Source organism: Antechinus flavipes, chromosome 1 (genome assembly GCF_016432865.1).
Source record: "Antechinus flavipes isolate AdamAnt ecotype Samford, QLD, Australia chromosome 1, AdamAnt_v2, whole genome shotgun sequence".
Lineage (NCBI taxonomy): Eukaryota > Metazoa > Chordata > Mammalia > Dasyuromorphia > Dasyuridae > Antechinus > Antechinus flavipes.
In genome coordinates, this window is record NC_067398.1 from 576,352,139 (window position 1) to 576,373,107 (window position 20,969).

General features: G+C 31.7%; 1 protein-coding gene across 1 annotated transcript in view; it reads right to left on the reverse strand.

The window, feature by feature from the left end:
* The window catches only part of TRIQK (triple QxxK/R motif containing), a 145,266-nt gene that overhangs the window by 72,912 nt on the left and 51,385 nt on the right, over positions 1-20,969 (reverse strand). The window contains exon 2 of the mRNA XM_051970845.1: positions 18,608-18,689. Within this exon, the coding sequence (XP_051826805.1) occupies positions 18,608-18,668 (61 nt within the window). The 5' untranslated portion in view covers positions 18,669-18,689. The remainder of the gene's footprint in view (positions 1-18,607; positions 18,690-20,969) is intronic.

Here is a 20,969-nt window from a genome sequence, read left to right on the forward strand (position 1 = left end):
GTTAAGAATCTTTACCTGACCTTATGGGAATCATTCTGTAAAAAAAAATAGACACGAAATAATCATTTATGAAGTGCTTACTATGTGCAAGACACTGAGTTAAGCATTAGAGATACAAATACAAGCAAAAAGAAATATTATGTCTGCCTCAGAGAGGCACATGTAGTTATATTCTAAAGGAGGAAGACAACACACAAAAGGGAATTTGAAAAAGAGGAGGATTTGGGGGTCAGATCAAAGGTCTCAAAGCCTGGAAAGTCTGAAAAGAAGCAAGACTGGAAGGTGAATCAGAGATGGCTAGGAGGGGCTTCTCCCCAAAATATAGACCCAAGGAGGAACACACCAATGGGAGAAGGAGACAAACATGGGGGAGGGACATTCCAGCATGAGAAGGCTATAGGGAAAGATGAATGTGCCAGAATAAGAAGAACCAAGATGTTGGGAAATATTCCTGGGAAGGAAGTTTAGATTGCAAACTATTGGCAAAAGATTGGAAAGTCAGAGAGGAACTTGGGAGAGAAAAGGGGAAAGGATAATGATCAGCTGACCTGGTCACTTCCACAAAATGAGGCCCTGGGAGGAACCCAAACCTGAATGGCAATAGGAGAGGATGAAATAACCAAAGTGAAGAGGCCCCAAGCACCAGGGAAAGAGCCAGAGTGAGATAGGACCTGCTGATGATTTCTTTAAGAATAGGAGTAGAACTGAATGGGGAATTACTTCCCAATTTTCAAGTTTTGAGGCCTAGATTATATCTATAATGGTTTGCATGATAACTACCAAAGAGCTGGGGAGTTTCAGTTTTGCCAGTTTTCAAAACTTAAACTTCTGCCCCTTACCCAAGTGAGGGATGGATGGAGAGGCACATGTAGCCTAGAGGGCTCTGTCTTCAGCTTTTGTTCGTGCCCCATGCTTTTCCTGCATTAATGGCTACTCAAATCTTAAGCATGTTTTCTACAGGCAAGGTAAAATATACAATCAGATAAGTATATATTTCAAGTAAAAATATAAGTATCTGCATGAAAGTTACATGTCCCCAATAGATTGAGAGCTCCTTTAGGGAAACTGACTCCATATTCCCAAGAACTTAGCAGAGTGCGTTGAACACAGTGGATATTTAATAAATACTTCTTGAAGTAGATCAGAGTGAGGGCAATACATTTCAGATATAGACAAATGAAACAGAAAATCTTTAGAAGATGGATGCTGAATGTGAATGATTCAGTTGGGCAAATGTATATGAAAAAAGGCAATTGGGAAGGTAAGAAGAATGCAAATTAAGCAGTATTGTGAATGTCAAACTAAAATGTCAGGACTTCATTCAGTAGGGCCCTTGAAGATATTTGGGCACGAGATTGACACACCCAAAGTTGCAACTGGATGAAAGAATGGAGTATCACAAAGTCAAATAAACAATGATAAGTTATCAAAATGTAAAAAAAAAAAAAAAAAAGGTCATAGGATAATTAACTCAGTTCTACTGTAACTGATTTTAAAAAAAAGAAAGAAACTAACTCCATGAAGGAGTCTCACTGCTTACTCTAAGCATTCTTATAAAGTGATAAATATGAGAATTATAATTCTGCAGCTAGAAAAACTAAATGGTATGAAAGTGGTAAGCTGATTTGGCTGTGATCGTAGTTCTAAATTGTTAAGACACTCAAAGAGAGAATCAAGATACACTGGTTCCTTATTCTATCATTAGCTATCGTATTAAAAAAAAAAACAAAAAACCAAAGTGTATTAGAAAGCCAAACAAAAAAGGATTCAAGTAGTGATTTAGTAAAATTCAAATTATACTGACAATTCTAGATATCAACAGAGAAAAAATAAGTTGACTTTACTTAGCCAACTACTTGATCAATGCTATTTAAAAAAATTTTTTTTCTTTGTTGGTTTAGGATTTTTTATCAAAAAGATCTCTAACACTGAAAAAATCATTTAATAAATGTTCACTCTTTTTTTTTTGTTCCCAGTCTCTTGGACACAACAAAATTTAACAGTGCCTATAAAATAAAAAATAAAAAATAAAACCATGAAAATCCAGCCTTTGAGGAAAAGATAACAGTGATGTTATTAAAGGCAACGTTTTAAAAAATAAATGCATTTTTTTCTATAACTTGTGTTACCCTTTGATAGTTTTTCCTCCCTATACTGTGCCAGAAGCATAAGAATTGAATAATAAACGTTAATAGCTACTGCAAGAATTTGTCCTTTTTAAGACTCTCAACATGACTTTCTCATTTTCCTGAACAAAGGAAAACAGTCTGTTGAATTAATGATTATGGTCTATCTTTTAAAATTATGTTCACCTTTGATTAAACAACAACAACAATAAAAAAATCCCATACTAAAGATAGGTATTTCCTAATATAAGAAGAGCTTTTGGCAAATGCTTAATAGAGAACAGCTTTTTTTTTTTTTGTCTGAAAGACTTCTGTGATACTTGTCTCAACATTAAAAGAAGCAAAAAACATCTCCATATAAAAAAGTGCTAGGTTTGGTGTATTATTTGATTGATAAAATAAAGAAAATCTTTACATACACTGTAGGACAATAATGATTTGTAATATCTTAGTTTTAATAGGTGTGCCTATCTTCCTCTTTTCCTTAAAAACTATTGCTCATTTCAACCATTACATATTTTGCTAGATAGTCTCATGAGTTGTGATGGCCAAAAATATTTGTGGTGGCTAAAAATGTGGTGGCACTTAGCTAGGTTTGGTTCTCATTTCTCTTTTGGAAGTATATTTGTTTTGGTACAACCTATTAAAGCCTAATCTCCTTTGGCATAACCAACGAAATCCAGGATGGCATTCAAAATGAATTGTGGCATATTTAAATGGAGGTTGACTTACAATAACATTTAAATAATTAGTTATCTGAATGTTCAGGATTTCTTTAAAAAAAATGATGGAAGACTAGACCTTTTCTCTGATCCTTACTATCTACAAAAGAGAAGTATATAAGAGAAAAGGCAATTTCATCTATTTCTCAATTGTGTAGGACATCAAGAACTCTAATAAGATGGGAAAAAAAAAAAAAAACCACCCACATCCACAATCAATTAACAACAGAAAAGGCCAATTCTTAAATTTAATGTACTCCTTTCTCAAAATTCCCTTAACCCACTGCTATTTATTCTGGCAAGACTACTTAAACTGATTGATGTGTTACTAACAAAATCAGTTCTACACCTTCTTCCTGTCAGCAGCCAAGGAAACTTAAAGGAAAAAGCTTGTTCTGACTGAAACTGTAGCATGGCAATACTCTGTTCTGCAACAGAGCTCAGTGTACCAAGGAAGAAAGATAATGGGGGCAAGATACCAATAGTTGTACTGTGTAGTACTCCATTAAGTCTGAAGGAAAGAGCCCAACTTTTAATTGGGCTCAGTTCTTTCCCCTCACAAATAATTTGGCGCAAAAGCTAAGACTACAGAAATGGTAATTTTTCAATGTAAAAGGAGGCAGAAATGACACGAAACCAGTCCCCTGAGAAACTACCATCAAAAGGGAAGGAGTCAGGAGGTGAGCAATACATGAAATTATAGGAGAAAAAGGGAACCTAAAATTATTAAAGATTTCAAGAAGAAAAAACCTCACTTAAAGACTTAAGTATAAACAAATAAAAGAATAAGGTAAATTTTAATAGCCAAAGTGAAAACACTCTTCAACTTACGAAAAAGATTTCCGGTTTCTATCAATAAATATTGCAGAACAAAGGAAAATGATGAGGAAGAAAAACCTGTGGACTCCTCCAAAAGCATTCAACTACATAAGGATGCTCCTGATTGGTTTAAAAAAGAAATAAGAATTGTGAAGGCAAAATTTATGGTCTGAACAGCTGACATATTGTAACGAAATAAAACTAACTTCAATTTGCCACAAGTCTCATTAGTGAAACAAAAGAAATAGCTTATTGGGAATGAAAAAATGAAGGGAAACTGGATGAAGAGAAACAAAAAGCAATACCATTAAAAAAATTATCATTTCCAAACAAGCAAAACATACTGACTTCAAAACAGAATCCTTAGAGATGACCTAAGGATTATAAATGACCCAGAAGAATGTGACAAGTCAAAGAACCTGAAAACTAAATTTAAATAAATAATATAAGAAAATTTCTAAGAACTTATTTTTTAATAGTATTTTATTTTTCCAAATGTATGCAAAAGATAGTTTTCAACATTTACCTCTGTAAAATCTTGTGTTCCAAATCCTCCCCCCTTTTCCTTTCTTTCCTCCTCCCTAAGACAGCAAGCAGTCTACTATAGGTTAAATGTGCAATTCTTCTAAACATATTTCCATATTAATCATACTGTACAAGAAAAAAATCTGATGAAAAGGGGAAAAAACACGAGAAAGAAAAAAAAAAAAACAAGCAAACAAACAATAACAAAAAAGATACACTGCTTTGATCCCTATTCAGTCTCCATAGTTGTCTCTCTCAATGTGAATGGCATTATCCATTCAAAGTTTATTGGGATTGTATTGGTTTACTTCATTATTGAAAAGAGTTAATTCCATCACAATTGATCATCACATAATCTTGTTATTGTATACAATGTTGTCTGAGTTCTGCTCACTTCATTTAGTATCAGTACATAGTAAATCTTTTCTAGTTTTTCTGAAATCATCCAGTTGATCCTTTCTTATAGAACAATAATATTCCATTACATTTATATACCATAATTTATTCAGCCATTCCCCAACTGATGAGACATCCACTCAATTTCCAGATTCTTACCACTACAAAAAGGGCTGTCACAAACATTTTTGCACATGTGGATCCTTTTCCCTCCTTTATGATCTCTTTGGGATACATTCCCAGTAAAAGCATTGCTGCATCAAAGGGTAAGCATAGTTTGATAGCCCTTTAGGCATAGTTCCAAACTGCTCTCTAGAATGGTTGGATCATTTCACAGCTTCATCAACAATGCCCCAGGTTTCCTACATATCTCCAATATTTATCATTATCTTTTTCTGTCATCTAAAATTGTCTAGAACTTCAGAAAAAGTTTCAATCAAAAGGTTTCATAGATCACCTCTGAGGGAAGCAAAGCATAGCACCTTGTGCTGAATATTCCAACACACATAATGGTAAAATTCAACAATTCCAATAATAAACAACAAATTATAAAAATGACTAATAAAAAGATTTTAAAATATAAAAAAAAAAATGAAATTTGAAAAATAGCACTCTTTTACATCTTCTAAAAGCCACAGGAGGGAATGGAATAAATGAATTAACTAATAAACATTTATTAAATGCCTACTATGTACCAGGAACTAGCTGGTGATACAAAAGGAGAAAAAAAAGGACAGTCCCCACCATGAAGGAATTTACAATTGAATGCAGAAGACAACATGTGAACATATTTAAGCAAGAGAAGTAGGAAACAATGAACAGAAAGTAGGTACTAAAATTAAGAACAGATGGGGAAGGATTTCTGTAGAAGGTAGGCTTGGTGGGATTTTAGGTTGAGACTCAAATGAAATCAGGGAAGTCAATATCTGGAGAGGTAGACAGATAATATTCCAGGCCTATAGGACAGCCAGAATAAATGCCTAGAGTCAAAATGTGTTGTTTAAGAAAGAACTAAAAAGTCAGTGTCACTGTATCTGGATCGAAGAGGAAGATGTAAAAAGACTGAAAAGGTAGGAGATGGGCTAGATTATGAAGATCTTTGAATGCCAGTGCATTTTGTTATTTACTCCTAGAGACAATAGGAAACCGCTGAAGGGTTTATTGAAGTGGGAAGTGATAGAGTCTGATCTATACTTTAGGAAAATAACAAATGGATGAATGAAAGATGGATTGGAGTGGGGAGACTTGAGGCAGACAGTTCCATGAATAAGCTATAATACAAGAATGGTGAAATTGTCGGAGGATAGAAAGAAATGTAGTCAAGAAATGTTACACAGGTAAAATCAACAGGAAGAGATTAGATTTAGGAGGGACAGGAGATAGAAAGGAATTCAGGGTGACTCTTGGGTTGAGAAATTGAGGAACCAGAAAGATGGTATTGTCCTCTATAGTAACAAGGAAGGTGAGAATAGAGGAGGGTTTAGGGGGAAAGATAATGAATTCCATTTTGGACTTATCAAGCTTAAGATTTCTACTGGACATACAGTTCAAGATGTCTAAGGATACTGGATCCTGAACACTGGAAGTTGAAGGTACAAAATTGGAAGTCAGTAGAGAGACTGAAACAGAAAAGTTAGATTTGAAAATCATTTGTGTACAGATGGTAATTAAATTTATGGGAGATAATGATATCACAAGTTAAGTTATATAGATGGAAAAGACAAGAGGCCCCAGATAGAAACTTGAGGGATATCTAAGGTTAGAAGGCAGAATCTGGATGAGGATCTAGCAAAGGAGACAGAGAAGTGACCAAATAGGTAACCTAGAGAAGGAGAAAGTATCAAGTTGGAGAATTATCAACAATACCAAAGGCTCCAGAGAAGTAATGGAGAGTTAAAGTTTAGAAAAGGCTTTTGTATTTGGCAGCTAACAGATAGAACAATGGTTCCAGTGTTCAAGAGAGTTCAAAGAGCAAGAGTTCAAAATGCAACACAAAGTGATATATCCTGAAAACTTGAGCCAGAGCATTAATGTAAAAAGATGAACCTTTAATAAAAAGAAGAATTTAAAGCATTTCTAAGAAGAAGAAAAAATTCAACAAGAAATATAAATAAGCAGCTGAGGATAACAACAAAATAATAATAAATAGATTATTAAAGGGTTGATTTCTAAATAAACAAAGGTACAAGCATGAAAGTAGAAATTAAATTGAAGTAATAATAGAGAGAGGAATCCAAAATATCATGAATTAAACCTCAAAACAATCTGCTTACCTGTAGGTAAAGATTAATAATGAAGTGTGCAAAAAAAGGGCATAAGAATATTCCTACCACTGAACAATGTCTTCTCTATCATTTGCAATAATTTTTATTTCTAAGAGAGAAGCACAAAAGAAAAAAATGTGAAAGGATAAGTTCTACAAAGCAATAACACAAAGTATTTAGAAAAGAAATATAAATAGGTACATTAGATGCTTTAAATACATGAAAAAATCGGAGAATAACAAAGAAATAAATAATAAAAATGAAGAAATAATGAAACAAAAAATAAGATTCTAGAATAGACAAAAAAGGAAAAAAAGGGGAAAATTCTTTTTTTGAAAAAAAAGGCATAGAAAATAAAATTTCAAAAATAATAATGAAAGAAATTAAAGAGTAAGAAAAGTTTACTTAACTAATTGAGTGGGGAAAAGGTGAAAAATTAAGTATATAATAATAATAATAGGAAAAAGGAAGAAAAAAGAAACATTTAAGTCAAACTCTAAAACAAGAGAAAGTATAACAACTAGAAATTGGGAGAAGACAGAGAAAAATAAGATTGCCACTAAAATTGAGCAAGATAAAATAGTTGCGGCTATAAAATATTGTGGTTATATAGGAAGAGGCAAAAATTCTAATTTGGGATAAAAAAATATATAGAGGAGGAAAATTAAGCCAAACTCTCATAACTTTAACTAGAACGAATTAAACAATCCAATATAACTAATAACTTATAGTTTGGATAACAAAACAAAATCTTGTAATCTGTTGCTTACACAAAACACTTTTTTTTTTTTTTTTTAGAAAAGACACGCACAAAATAAAAACGAGGTGCAGAAAAAATTACAATGCTTCTGGCAAATCCAAAAAAGTACCAGTTGTGATCATACTATTAGACAAGACAAAAACTAAAATTTGTAACATAAAAAGGAAAAGACAAAGAAATTACATTATGCTGAAAAGAACTACAGTAAAAAAAGTCTCAATATTAAACTCACATTGTTCAAATATTTAGCATATAAATCAATAAATGAAAAGATAACAATTACAAAAAGATATAGGCAGCAACATGATAATAACAGGAGATATTTTCGATGTCAAACAGCAAAATTAATAAAAGGCAAAATAAATAATTAAATAAATTGCTGAAGAATTTAGAACAAAAATTTTTTAACATTTAAGTTGAATTATTAAAGATTTCTTAGCACTGAATAGAACTTTTACAAAACATTCATATGTATTATGTAATAGAATTCCTTAAATAGATATAAAAAGGTTAAAATAATAAATACAATAAAAATAGTAATTAGTTCACAGAGCACAAACTAAAGAAAGATGTAAGTGTAGACTTAATGAAATCCTAAATGATGAGGACCAAAGGATAAATCATAGAAACAATTAATAATTATGTGAAAGAAGATGACAATGATGAACAACATATCAAAATTTCTGGTAGTAGTTAAAGTAGTTTGAAGGGGAAAATAATATCCTTCAAATACATATTAATAAAGTAGAAAAAAGAAAGAATAATGAACTAAAAATATATTTTATAATGAGAAAACTAACAAATAAGCTACTAAAGACAAGGGGGGAAAATAAACCAAACTGTAGATAAGATAAATAAAACAAAATGCTGGTTTCTCAAAAAGACTAATAAAACTGATAAACTATATTAATTTGGTTAAAAGGAAAAAAGAAGAAAAGAAAATCAACATATTAGCAAATGGACCAGGTAAAAATCTAAATAAAAACAGAAGAAAAAGTAATTAGTTGAAGTTCATATTTATGATTTTATACTACCAAAATATGAAATAATTAAAGGACTACCTCAAAAGTAGAAAATATCCAAATTAAAAGACTAAATGGAAATGTTAAATAATCTCACCTCAAAGAAAAAAAAATATTCTTCTCCCTGAAAAATTCATAGGATAATTCTAACAAACTACTAAAGAATAATCAGCAGTAATGTTACACAAATTATTCTCAAAAAAATGACAAAACATTCAAATCAGAATCATTTTATGAGATAAAACTTATATCTAAACCAAGGAAGGTTAAAGGATAGGATTCTAAATCAATGTCCTTAATGAATATTTATTTATTTAAAGATTTTAAATAAAATTCTGTCAAATAAACTATAGTAATTTATCCAAGAAATTATTCCGTATGACCCAGTTAGATTTATATGAGGGATGCGATTATAGTCCCACATCAAAAAAGTCATGAACATAATGAAAATTAAAAACAAAATTTTCTCACTAGATGCAGAAAATCTTTTAAATTCAAAACTGTACAAAGTGTGACAGAAAAGGACCTTTTTCAACATCAGAAAACTATTTATGCACTATGAGGATATACTGGAAAGTTTCCCAATAAATAAAAGAGTAAAGCAAAGATCCTTTTTTCTTGTTACTGTTATTTGACATAGTTTTAAAAATCCTAGTTATAGTTGTAAGATATGATAAAGAGATTAAACATGAAAACACCGATAAACAGGCAATACCTATTTGTTGATACTATGTTATAATAAACTTAATAGGACATATAAAAGTGTTGCAAATAAATAATATACTACTTACAACAATGCTACCAAAGTTAATTTGGTGTTAATGCTCTTTTGATTAAAGTAGTTTTGATGTTCTATTGATCAATTTATTTTTAAAAATACTTTATAGAATCAATAAAGTAAAAAACAAAATTCATTTGGAAAAATAAAATGTTTAGTATTTAAGGAAATGATGAAAAGAGATGGGGACAAAAAGTAATAATATTTTCTGACTCAAACTATATTATAAATCAGCAGTCTTCCAAACCATCTGGTATTGGTTTAAAAATAGCAGTAATGAGTAGAACAGACTATCAAGTGAGAATCAGAAACAATGGAATTCAATAATCTAGAGTTCATTAAATCAGAAAACATAAATTATTTAGGAAAGAACTCTCTATTTTATGAAGTCTTTGAAAAATTGTAAAGAAGTACTTTCCCCCCAGAAAATAGGCATGAACCAATAGCTTAAAATATATTCCACAATATATTCTCAATGAAACCATGACCATTATATCAAAGATCATAGCAAAAAAAAAAAAAATGGAAGAGAAGTAGACTGTATACTTCTTTTTTGTTTTTTTAAAAAATCCTTTTTATTCACAAAGCATATGCATGGATAATTTTTCCAACATTGACCCCTGCATAACCTCCTGCCACAAATTTTTCCCTTCTTTCCCCCATCTCTTCTTCTACCCATCAGGCAGTCCAATACATACCAAATATGCCAAAATGCATGGCAGATCCAGTGTGTGTATACATATTCACACAGCCATTCAGTTGTGCAAGAAAAATCAGATCAAGAAGGAAGAAAAAGAAAAACTGAGAAAAAAGAAACAAAATGCAAGCAAATAATAACAGGGAGAGTGAGAATGCTATAATGTGTTCCATCCTTTGTTTCCATGGTTCTCTCTCAGGGTGTAGATGATTCTCTTTATCCTTGCACAAGTGGAACTGGCCGAATCATCTCATTGTTGAAGAGAGCCACGTCCGTCAGAATTGATTGTCATATACTCTTGTTGTTGCTGTGTATAATGATCTCCTGGTTCTGCTCATTTCACTTGGGATCAGTTCATAAAGTCTCTCCAAGTCTCTCTGAAATCATCTTGCTGATCGTCTTACAGAACAGTAGTATTCCATAACATTCATATATCATGATTTATTCAGCCATTCTCCAAATGATGGGCATCCACTCAGTTTACAATTTCTTGCTACTACAAAAAGGGCTGCCACAAACATTTTTGCACATGTGGGTCCCTTTACCTTTTTAAAGATCTCTTTGGGATATAATCCCAATAGAAACAGTGCTAGATCAAAAGGTATGCATAGTTTGATAACTTTTTCAGCATAGTTCCAAACTGCTCTCCAGAATGGTTGGATCCATCTACAATTCCACCAACAATGTATCAGTCTCCCAGTTTTCCCACATCCCCTCCAACATTCATCATTATCTTTTCCTGTCATCTTAGTCAATCTGACATGTGTGTGGTGATATCTCATCAAAATTGTCTTGATTTGTATTTCTCTGATTAATAATGATTTGGAACACCTTTTCATGTGGTTATAAATAGTTTCAATTTCTTCATCTGAAAATTGTCTGTTCATATTCTTGGACCATTTATCAATTGGAGAATGGCTTGAAGTATTATAAATTTGAGTCAATTCTCTATATATTTTAGAAATGAGGCCTTTATCAGATCCTTTGAATGTAAAAATGTTTTCCCAGTTTATTGCTTCCTTTCTAATCTTGTCTGAATTAGTTTTGTTTGTACAAAAACCATTTAACTTAATATAATCAAAATGACCTATTTTATGATCAATAATGATCATTAGTTCTTCTTTGGTCACAAATTCCTCCCTCCTCCACAAATCTGAGAGGTATATTATCTTATGTTCTTCTAATTTGTTTATAATAGATTCTTTATATCTAGATCATGAACCCATTTCGACCTTATCTTAGTATACAGTGTTAGGTGTGGGTCTATTCCTATTTTATGGCATAGTTGTTTCCAATTTCCCCAGCAATTTTTGTCAAATAGTGAATTCTTATCCCAAAAGGTGAGGCTTTTTGATTCGTCAAATATTACACTGCTATAGTCATTGGCTATTTTGTTTTGTGAGCCTAACCTATTCCACTGATCAACTTCTCTATTTCTTAGCCAGTACCAAATACTTTTGATGACCGTTGCTTTATAATACAGGTTTAGATCTGGTACAGCTAGGCCACCTTCATTTGCTTTTCTCTTCATTAATTCCTTTGAAATTCTTGACCTTTTGTTCTTCCAAGTTAATTTTATTGTTATTTTTTCTATGTCAGTAAATTAGTTTCTTGGGAGTTTGATTGGTATGAGCACTAAATAAATAGATTAGTGTAGGAAATATTGTCATCTTTATTATATTTGCTCGACCTATCCACATGTATTTGATATTTTTCCAGTTGCTTAGATCTGACTTTATTTGTGCGGAAAATGTTTTCTAGTTTTGCTCATATAGTTCCTGATGCTCCCTTGGCAGATAGATTCCCAAATATTTTGTCCTTTCAACAGTTATTTTAAATGGAATTTCTCTTTGTATCTCTTGCTGTTGGATTTTGTTAGTGATATATAAGAATGCTGATGATTTATGTGGATTTATTTTATATCCTGTAACTTTGCTGAATTTGTGGATTATTTCTAATAGCTTTTTAATTGATTCTCTAGGGATCTGTAAATATACCATAATATCATCTGCAAAGAGTGATAATTTGGTTTCCTCATTACCTATTCTAATTCCTTTAATCTTTTTTTTTTTCCTTCTCTTATTGTCAAGGCTAGCATTTCTAGTATAATATTACATAGCATTGGTGATAGTGGGCAACCTTGTTTCACCCCTGATCTTATTGGGAATGGTTCTAGTTTATCCCATTACATATGATGCTTGTTGATGGTTTTAAATAGATGCTATTGACTATTTTAAGGATGAATCCATTTATTCCTATACTTTCTAGTTTTTTTTTTAATAGAAATAGGTATTGGATTTTATCAATTTTTTTCTGCATTTATTGAGATGATTTGAGATAATGGTTTTGTTAATTTGGTTATTGATATAGTTAATTATGTTAATAGTTTTTGTAGTATTGAACCAGCTCAGCATTCCTGGTATATATCTACTTGGCTGTGGTATATTATCCCAGGGATGATTATCTGTAATTTCTTTGCTAATATTTTGTTTAAGATTTTTGCATCAATATTCATTACGGAGATTGGTCTATAATTTTCTTTCTTTGTTTTCATCCTACCTGGTTTAGGTATCAAGACCATGTCTGTATCATAAAAGAAGTTTGGTAGGACACTTTCATTCCTTATTTCTTCAAATATTTTATATAGTATTGGAGTTAATTGTTCTTTAAATGTTTGGTAGAATTCACATGTAAATCCATCTGGTCCTGGGGATTTTTTCTTAGGGAGTTGATTAATACCTTATTCTATTTCTTTTTCTAAAATAGGACTATTTAAGTAATTTATTTCCTCTTCTGTTAATCTAGGCAATCTATATTTTTGTAGGTATTTCTTCATTTCACTTAGGTTGTCAAATTTATTGATATAAAGTTGGGCAAAGTAACTCCTGATAATTGCTCAAGTATCCTCTTCATTGGTGGATAGTTCTACCTTTTCATTTTTGAGATTAACAATTTGATTTTCTTCTTTCTTTTTTGTTATCAAATTAGCTAATGGTTTATCAATTTTTTTTGTTTTTTTCATAAAAGCAACTCTTCATTTTATTTATTAATTCAATAATTTTTTAAGTTTCAATTTTATTGATCTCTCCTTTTATTTTTAGAATTTCAAGTTTGGTATTTGATTGAAGGTTTTTAATTTGTTCTTTTTCTAACTTTTTTTAATTTCAAGCCTAATTTATTAATCTTTTCTTTCTCTATTTTATACAAGTAAGCGTCTACAGATATGAAATTTCCCCTTATAATCACTTTGGCCACATCCCACAAATTTTGGTATGTTGTCTCATTATAGTCATTTTCTTGAATGAAATTATTGATTGTGTCTATGATTTGCTGTTTCATCCATTCATTCTTTAGGATGAGATTATTTAGTTTCTTATTTCTTTTTGGTCCATTTTTCCCTGGCCCTTTATTGGATATAATTTTTATTGCATTGTGATCTGAAAAAAATACATTTCCTATTTCTGCCTTTCTGAATTTGATTTTGAGGTCTATATGTCCTAATATATGGTCAATTTTTGTCTAGGTTCCATGAACTGCCAAGAAGAAAGTGTACTTCTTCCTGTCTCCATTAGTTTTTTCCAAAGATCTGTCACACCTAGTTTTTCTAGCATTCTATTTACTTCTTTAACTTCTTTCTTATTTATTTTGTGATTTGATTTATTTATTTCTGAGAATGCAAGGTTGAGATCTCCCACTATTATAATTTTGCTATCTATTTCTTTTTGCAACTCTCTTAACTTCTCCTTTAGGAATTTAGATCTTACACCACTTGGTGCATATATGTTTAATATTGACATTGCTTCATTAGCTGTGGTACCCTTGAGCAAGATATAGTTTCCTTCCTTATCTCCTTTAATCAGATCAAGTTTTGCTTTTGTTTGATCTGAGATGAGGATGGCTATCCCTGTTTTTTAATACTTCACCTGAAGCATAATAGAGTCTACTCCACCCTTTTACTTTTATTCTGTATGTATCACTTTGCTTTAAATGTGTTTCTTGTATACAACATATTGTAGGATTCTGGCTTTTAATCCAGTCTGCTATCCCTTACCTTTTATGGGAGAGTTCACCCCATTCACATTTACAGTTAAAACTACTAATTTTGTATTTCCTGCCATCTTATTAACCTCAAATTATACTTTTCTCTTTCCTTTTCCCCTTTCCCCCCTCCCCAGTATTTTATTTATGAGCACTACTTGCCTCAAGCAGTCCTCCCCCTTTAGAGACCTTCCCCCTTTCTTATACCTTTCCCTGATATTTCTCTTTTCCCTTCTATTTAGCCTACTCCTTTCCTCTTCCCCTTTCCCCTCCTATTTTTCTATAAAATGAGAGATGTTTCTAGGTGAAACCAAATATATCTAATATTCATTCTGTGAGCAAAATCTGAGGAGAGTAAGATTCATACAATATTCGTCACCTTCCCTTCTTTCCCTCAGTTATAATATGTTTTTTTTGCCTCTTCCTGAGATGTAATTTCCCTCATTCTACCTTCACTCCCCCCCTTTTTTTCTGTTACAATCCCCTTTCCATTTCTAGTTTCTTTTTTTATTATAACAGTAAAATTAGATTATACATATATTTTCAATATATACCCATAACAGAAATACAGTTCTCAAGAGGTTTTTTTTTTTTTCTTTTAATCTTTTTGTGCTTTTCTTGATTTCTATATTTGGAGATCAAATTCTTTGTTTAGCTCTGGTCTTTTCATCAAAAATACATGGAATTGACCAGTCTCATTGAATGTCCATCTTTTTCCCTGAAAGAAAATAATTAGGTTAGCAGGGTAATTTATTCTTGGCTGCATTCCAAGATCCTTCTCCTTGTGAAATATCAGATTCCAGGACCTTTGATCCTTTAAAGTAGAAGCTTCTAGGTTTTGAGTAATCCTGATTGTGGCTTCTCAGTATTTGAATTGTTTCTTTCTGGCTACTTGTAATACTTTTTTCCTTGGTCTGACAGTTCTCAAATTTAGCCACGATATTACTTGGAGTTTAAGTTTTGGTGTTTCTTTCAGGAGGTGTTCGATTAATTTTTTCAATGGTTATTTTACCTTCTGTTTCTATGATATCCAGGCTGTTTTCTTTGATGATTTCATGAAAGATAGTGTCTAGGCTCTTTTTTCATCATGTATTTTGGGAGGTCCAATAATCCTCAAATTGTTTCTCCTAGATCTCTTTTCCAGGTCAATTGCTTTCCCCATTAGGTATTTTATATTTTTCCTATTTTTTCTTTCTTTTTTCTTTTTTTTTTGTTTGATTGGTTCTTATTGTCTTATTGAGTCATTCTTTTCCATTTGTTCAATTCTGAATTTTAGCATTATTTTCTTCATTTATTTATATATATACATTTACTTCTTTTTGTATTTGTCCAATTGAATTTTTGAATGAGTTATTTTGTTCTATGGAATTTTTTTCCCATTTCACAAATTCTGTTTTTTAAGGAGTTATTTTCTTTTTCCATTTCACAAATTCTGTATTTTTAAAAAGTTATTTTCTTTTTCTGTTTTACAAATTCTGTTTTTTTGGGAGTAGCTTTCTTTTTTCAGTTTATCAATTCTATCTTTTAATGGGTTATATGTTTTTTTTTTCCATTTCACTATGTTTATTTTGTGTTGCCTTTTCCAAACTTTCTTGCAAAGCTTTCTTTTCCTTTCCCCATTTTTCTTCTAGCATTCTTTTAAAATCCTTTCCAGGTTCTTCTAGGAGAGCCTCGTGTGATGAGGACAAGATTATATCACCTTTTGGAGACATATGGAGACAATCTGCCTTTAATCTCCTCAGGGTTTGAAATCTGTTCTTCTCTTTCTCCATATAAGCTGTCAATTGTTTGAGTTCACTTTACTTTTTTACTCATTTTTTAAAAATTAAGCTAAAGTCTGCCTTTAGAGAGGGAGAGGTTTTCCAAGCCACTGCAGCTGTGCTGGGTCAGTGCTGTTTCACTGCTAGTGCTGGGTCTGCCAGGTGGAGTCAGCAATGCCCTGGGGCTCTATTCTGTCTGTGCTGGTGTTTGTGGTCAGCTGTTTGTGTTTCCCTGCCTCTCTCCCATTTCTGATTGAAACAGATCTTTTCTGGTCTGTTTCTTTCCATAAATTCTCTGCCATGGGACTCTACACTGTGTGCACTAGCATTTACACTGGTTGCCCTGGCTGCCTCCCTCCCATTTCCAATTGAAAGACACCTTTTTTCTTGGTGGTCTTTGAAATTATTTTTACTGATAATTTGTTGCACTCCCATTATTTGTGAGTTCTGCCTGTCCAGACCTAATTCAGAAGCTGGATTTCATAATTATTGTAAGGGTTGTAAAGAAGTTCAGAGAGAAATGTGTATCACCTCTGCCATCTTGGTTCCACCCCCAACTGTATACTTCTTAATTATGGATAATAAATATGTTCCTTATTCAAACATGGGGAAATGCAATTATAGAAGATAAAATAAGTAACTTCAATAGATCTGTGATCTCATCAAAGGTAAGTCTCTTAATTTCTTATAATCCAGACATAGATGATTTTTAGATCTTTATGTATTCAGCAGAATCTCTTTATTAATTTTTGGCCCATATCATTAAAATAACTAATGGTCATTTCAAACAGTATATCATATATATATATATTCCACATAAAACTCTGTTCAAATTCTATCAGAATTGCTATTGGAAGACAGAAATTTTAAAAAGCCTCGAGTTTGGGACAGTGCCTCACTCTAGGAAGAGAACCCACATTTAACATAAAGTTTAAAATCAAGAATTAAGTTGGGAAAATGAGCGAATAGCAAAAAAAGAACCTGCACATAAAAAGTAAAACACAGAAATCATCATGTTTCCTCCCAAATCCTTTCCTTTTCTGAACTTCTCTATTTCTATTGAAAGCACATTCGTGATCCTAAATCTCAAATGATGGTAACCTCAGTGTTGTTCCTGATTCCTCACTTTCTCTAATCCCACATATGCAATCATTTGCCAAATCTTGCTATGTCTTTCTCCACATTTATCACACCCAACGGTATGGTGGCAAATGGTTTTTAAAACAATGTGCACGACCCATTTTTAAATTTAATTTGCATTATTAACATTTTTTCCATCATTTTCTTAGATCTAGATAATCAACAAAATAAAAACTCAAGCCCTAATATGTAACATTTGCTGACTTAAGGGATTTAAGCACTCATACTAAAAATTTAACAATTGGCTTTTCCTAACTGGTTGAACTGGCTCCAGCACATTCCTGCTATACAAACCCTTCCTACACATCCACCATTTTAGTGGAGTTCAAACACCTCTCACCTGGAATACTTACAATAGTCTTATAACTAACTGACCTTCCTGTTTCAAGTCCTGCCCCCAACTCAAATTCTCTATCCACATATCTATTAAATTGATTTATCTTAAGGATTTCTGGCCAAGTCACTCTCTTCTTCAATAAATTCCAGTGGTTCTTTTTTGGCATTTGTTGTCCTTTCTAGCAGGGCTCCAACTTTTATCTTTCAAGTGTCATCATACATTATTCCTTTTACTGAACTTATAAGTCCAGCAAAACTGGCCCTTCTGTTCTTCAGCATATATAAGAGATCCCATGCTATCTTTTTTCCAACAGAATTTCTCCTCTATGATCTTCTCACAATAATTTTCATCTCTGTCTGCTGAATGATCCATTCCTGCTTACAAAAATGCCCATAGATTACTCATCCTCAAGAAACCTTTTCTTTATTCATCGCTCTTATTATCAACTTTCAAAGCTTTTCTTTAAGACTAAAGCATCCTCTTCTCTTGGATATTCTCATTTCTCTAAGTTCTCTTCTGACTTTTCTATCTATTCCTGTGTATTCTTCACTGGTTCCTTTTCCTCTTCTAATCTATCTTGTAAGCCTATCACCCTCATTCTTTTTCAGTGTAGAGGTTTCTAAGGATTCTAGCTGGTCTCCTCAGTTGAAAAAGATGGAAGTATTTGGAGAGAAAAAAAAAAGAGAGAATGTGGGAGACAGGTCCTAAATTTATGAAGAAAGAAAAGTGAGTGACCTGGGCAATAGGAGATAATTGCTAAAAGCATATGGATGGGATTATATAGGGATGATTCTGGCTTCAACAGAAGTATCTGAGTAATGGTAGCATTGAGAAAGTAATGAAGCAAGATGTATGTCTACTCCTCAGCCTGACTACATGAAATATCAAAACATCCAGTAGTGGAGAGGGTAGCCAGGGATGCATTTTTTCTGAAATTAAGTCACAGTAGCAGTTTGAAAGGAAGAGTCTAAGATGAAGAGAAATTGGGTAACATTTGCTTGAAAGGACATAATAGAACAGATATCAATTGTACAAGATTTTGAGATAGGTAGGCTGATATCGCTGTAGATGAAAGTTAGCAAGGAAGAGAGCTTTCACTTTGGAAAATCCAAATCATAAGGAAAAAGAGAAAGGAAAGTGAGTTTTTCAATCATAGATCAGGTAAGTACCAATTGATAGTTTCCCACATTTACTCAAGAATCAAAGAAAATTATATTACTTACCAATTTGCTTTCTATATTGATCAACGGGAAGTTTTAAAGTGGAAGCATCCTTTCTACCCATCTTGGGTCTCCAAAATCTATTCTATTCAAAAGAAAGAAAAACAGATCACAAAATATTAAAATAAAAATAAATCACATATGAAAAGAAATAAATTTTATGGGATATCTTTTCAAGCAATTGATTACATTCAGTTGTTTTATTCTTGTCTGACACGTCAGGATCCCATATGGAATTTCCTTGGTAAAATACAAAGATACTAGGCTTGCCATTTACTACCCCAGATAACTTTTTAGATAAGGGTCATACATCTATTAATTGTCTGAGGCATGATTTGAACTTAGATTTTTCTGACTTCTGGTCCAGTGCTCTCCTATTATGCTAACTGGCTGCCATAATATCTAAAATTATTTTGACTTTTTGCCACTGATAGACAGTTTATATGATATACTAAATAGGAGACAATGACAGGGGAGTCTAACAAGCCTCATTTAATTACTTAGCAATTTGCTTATTATCTCTTAGTCTCAGATTCCTCAACTGTAAAGTGGATATAAAAATCATATCTGCCTAGGGTTACTATGATACTCAAAAAATTATGTAGAGACTTTATAAACTTTAAAGAACATTATAAATGTTAATTATCATTATTCTTATTTCAAACACTTCAAAATACCTTTTATTTAATTTCTGTAAATATAACTTCTCCATGTCAGCAGTCAGTTTCTAAAATCAGTTATGGCCAAAAAAAAAAAAGAAGAAGAAGAAGAAGAAGAAGAAAGAAAGAAAGGAAAATAGAAAAGAAAGAAAGGAAGGAAGGAAAGAGAGAAAGAAAGAAATACAGAAAGATAGAAAGAAAGAAATGGAAAAGAAAGAAGGAAGAAAAAGAAGGAAGGAGGGAGGGAGGAAGGAAGAAGAAAAAAGAAAGAAGGAAAAAATAAAAATAAAGAAAGCAAGCAAGGAAGGAAGATAGAATCTGACAACCAATCTTCTGGTAATGATCTTGTTTGGACATAACTACTCTTGGTTTTAAAATAGCAGATAAAATCTATCACAGGGCTTGCTTTTTGAAGACTGCAATTTTGTAAGGCATGTCAAAGTTTGTGTTCCTCTGGTACAACATTGACAATGAAGTCCTATACTTCAGTTTTCTTAATATATACTTTTTTTTTTAATTTTAAGGGTACCTCATCTTTCAAATCTATTTGAAATATAATAGTAATATATAGATACATACTAAGATGATAATTGAAAATAGAAATAAATAAGATTGAGGATTTTTTTTTGTTTTTATAAAGTTTTTAAAAGCAGTTTTCTCCAAATTTCCATATCCTTATGTAGACAAGTTTACATATCATTTTCAAAATCCAAATTTAAAATATAATTTGAGGAACAAACAAAATAAGGACATAAAATGTGATAAATATTGCTATTGTTATTGAAAAAATTGTTAATAGTAAAAAGCTATATTTTTATTATGGGTACTAAATCAGAGGCATAAACAAAATTATTTTCTTTTTATGAAAAAGAAAATCACTGAAGGCTATTTTAAATGAGCCAAAGAAATCCCCCTGTTTATCTATGTAGTTCAAACTGTCAGTGCATCAGATATCTAGAACCTGTAAAATGTTGTGACTTTTCTTTGTTCTTCAAAGCTATGTGGTAATCATCACTCATTTCAAATGCTTTGATGATTGGATAGCAAACTACCAAGAAACCCACGGAGACATTAGCACATACAGCCACAATGTCTAATAAGACAGCTATTTGCATAAAAGATCAGCCACAATTTAAAATGTGTTGTGATAGAAGCGGAAAGGGAATAACAGATCTATATTAGTATGTACAAAACCAAGATTGTTTTCACAATTTAATTCTCTAGGGACTGTGGCTCATCACCCTCCCTTGTAAAAAATATAGCATTCCCTGAGGAAGTAACTTCCTAGGAACCCAAATTACACTAAAATATGGATTATTAAGAACTAATATTTATTACTGATGGGTTTTTTTGTAAGAATGGTTTGGGATGTAAAAATTATAGATTTTAAAAACAAATCAGTAATCTTTATAAATAATAATTGCTTAAATACTAATATGGGATGCTTAAAACAGTTCAGTGAGTTCATTTTTGCTATGTTAAAATATTTTTAAATAGCCAATCTCCTATGTTTTTAAAGTAAAAAAAAATATTATTGTAAATTAATATTTTATTAACTTTAACTATTACAAAAACATAATATAGGTTTTCAAGAAATATATATATGCATAGATGTATATATGTATAGATTCTTTCAAGAAAGAAAACATCAATAATGTGTGGTGTCTGAACACAACACTGTAAAATGTACACATTTTAAGCATGTT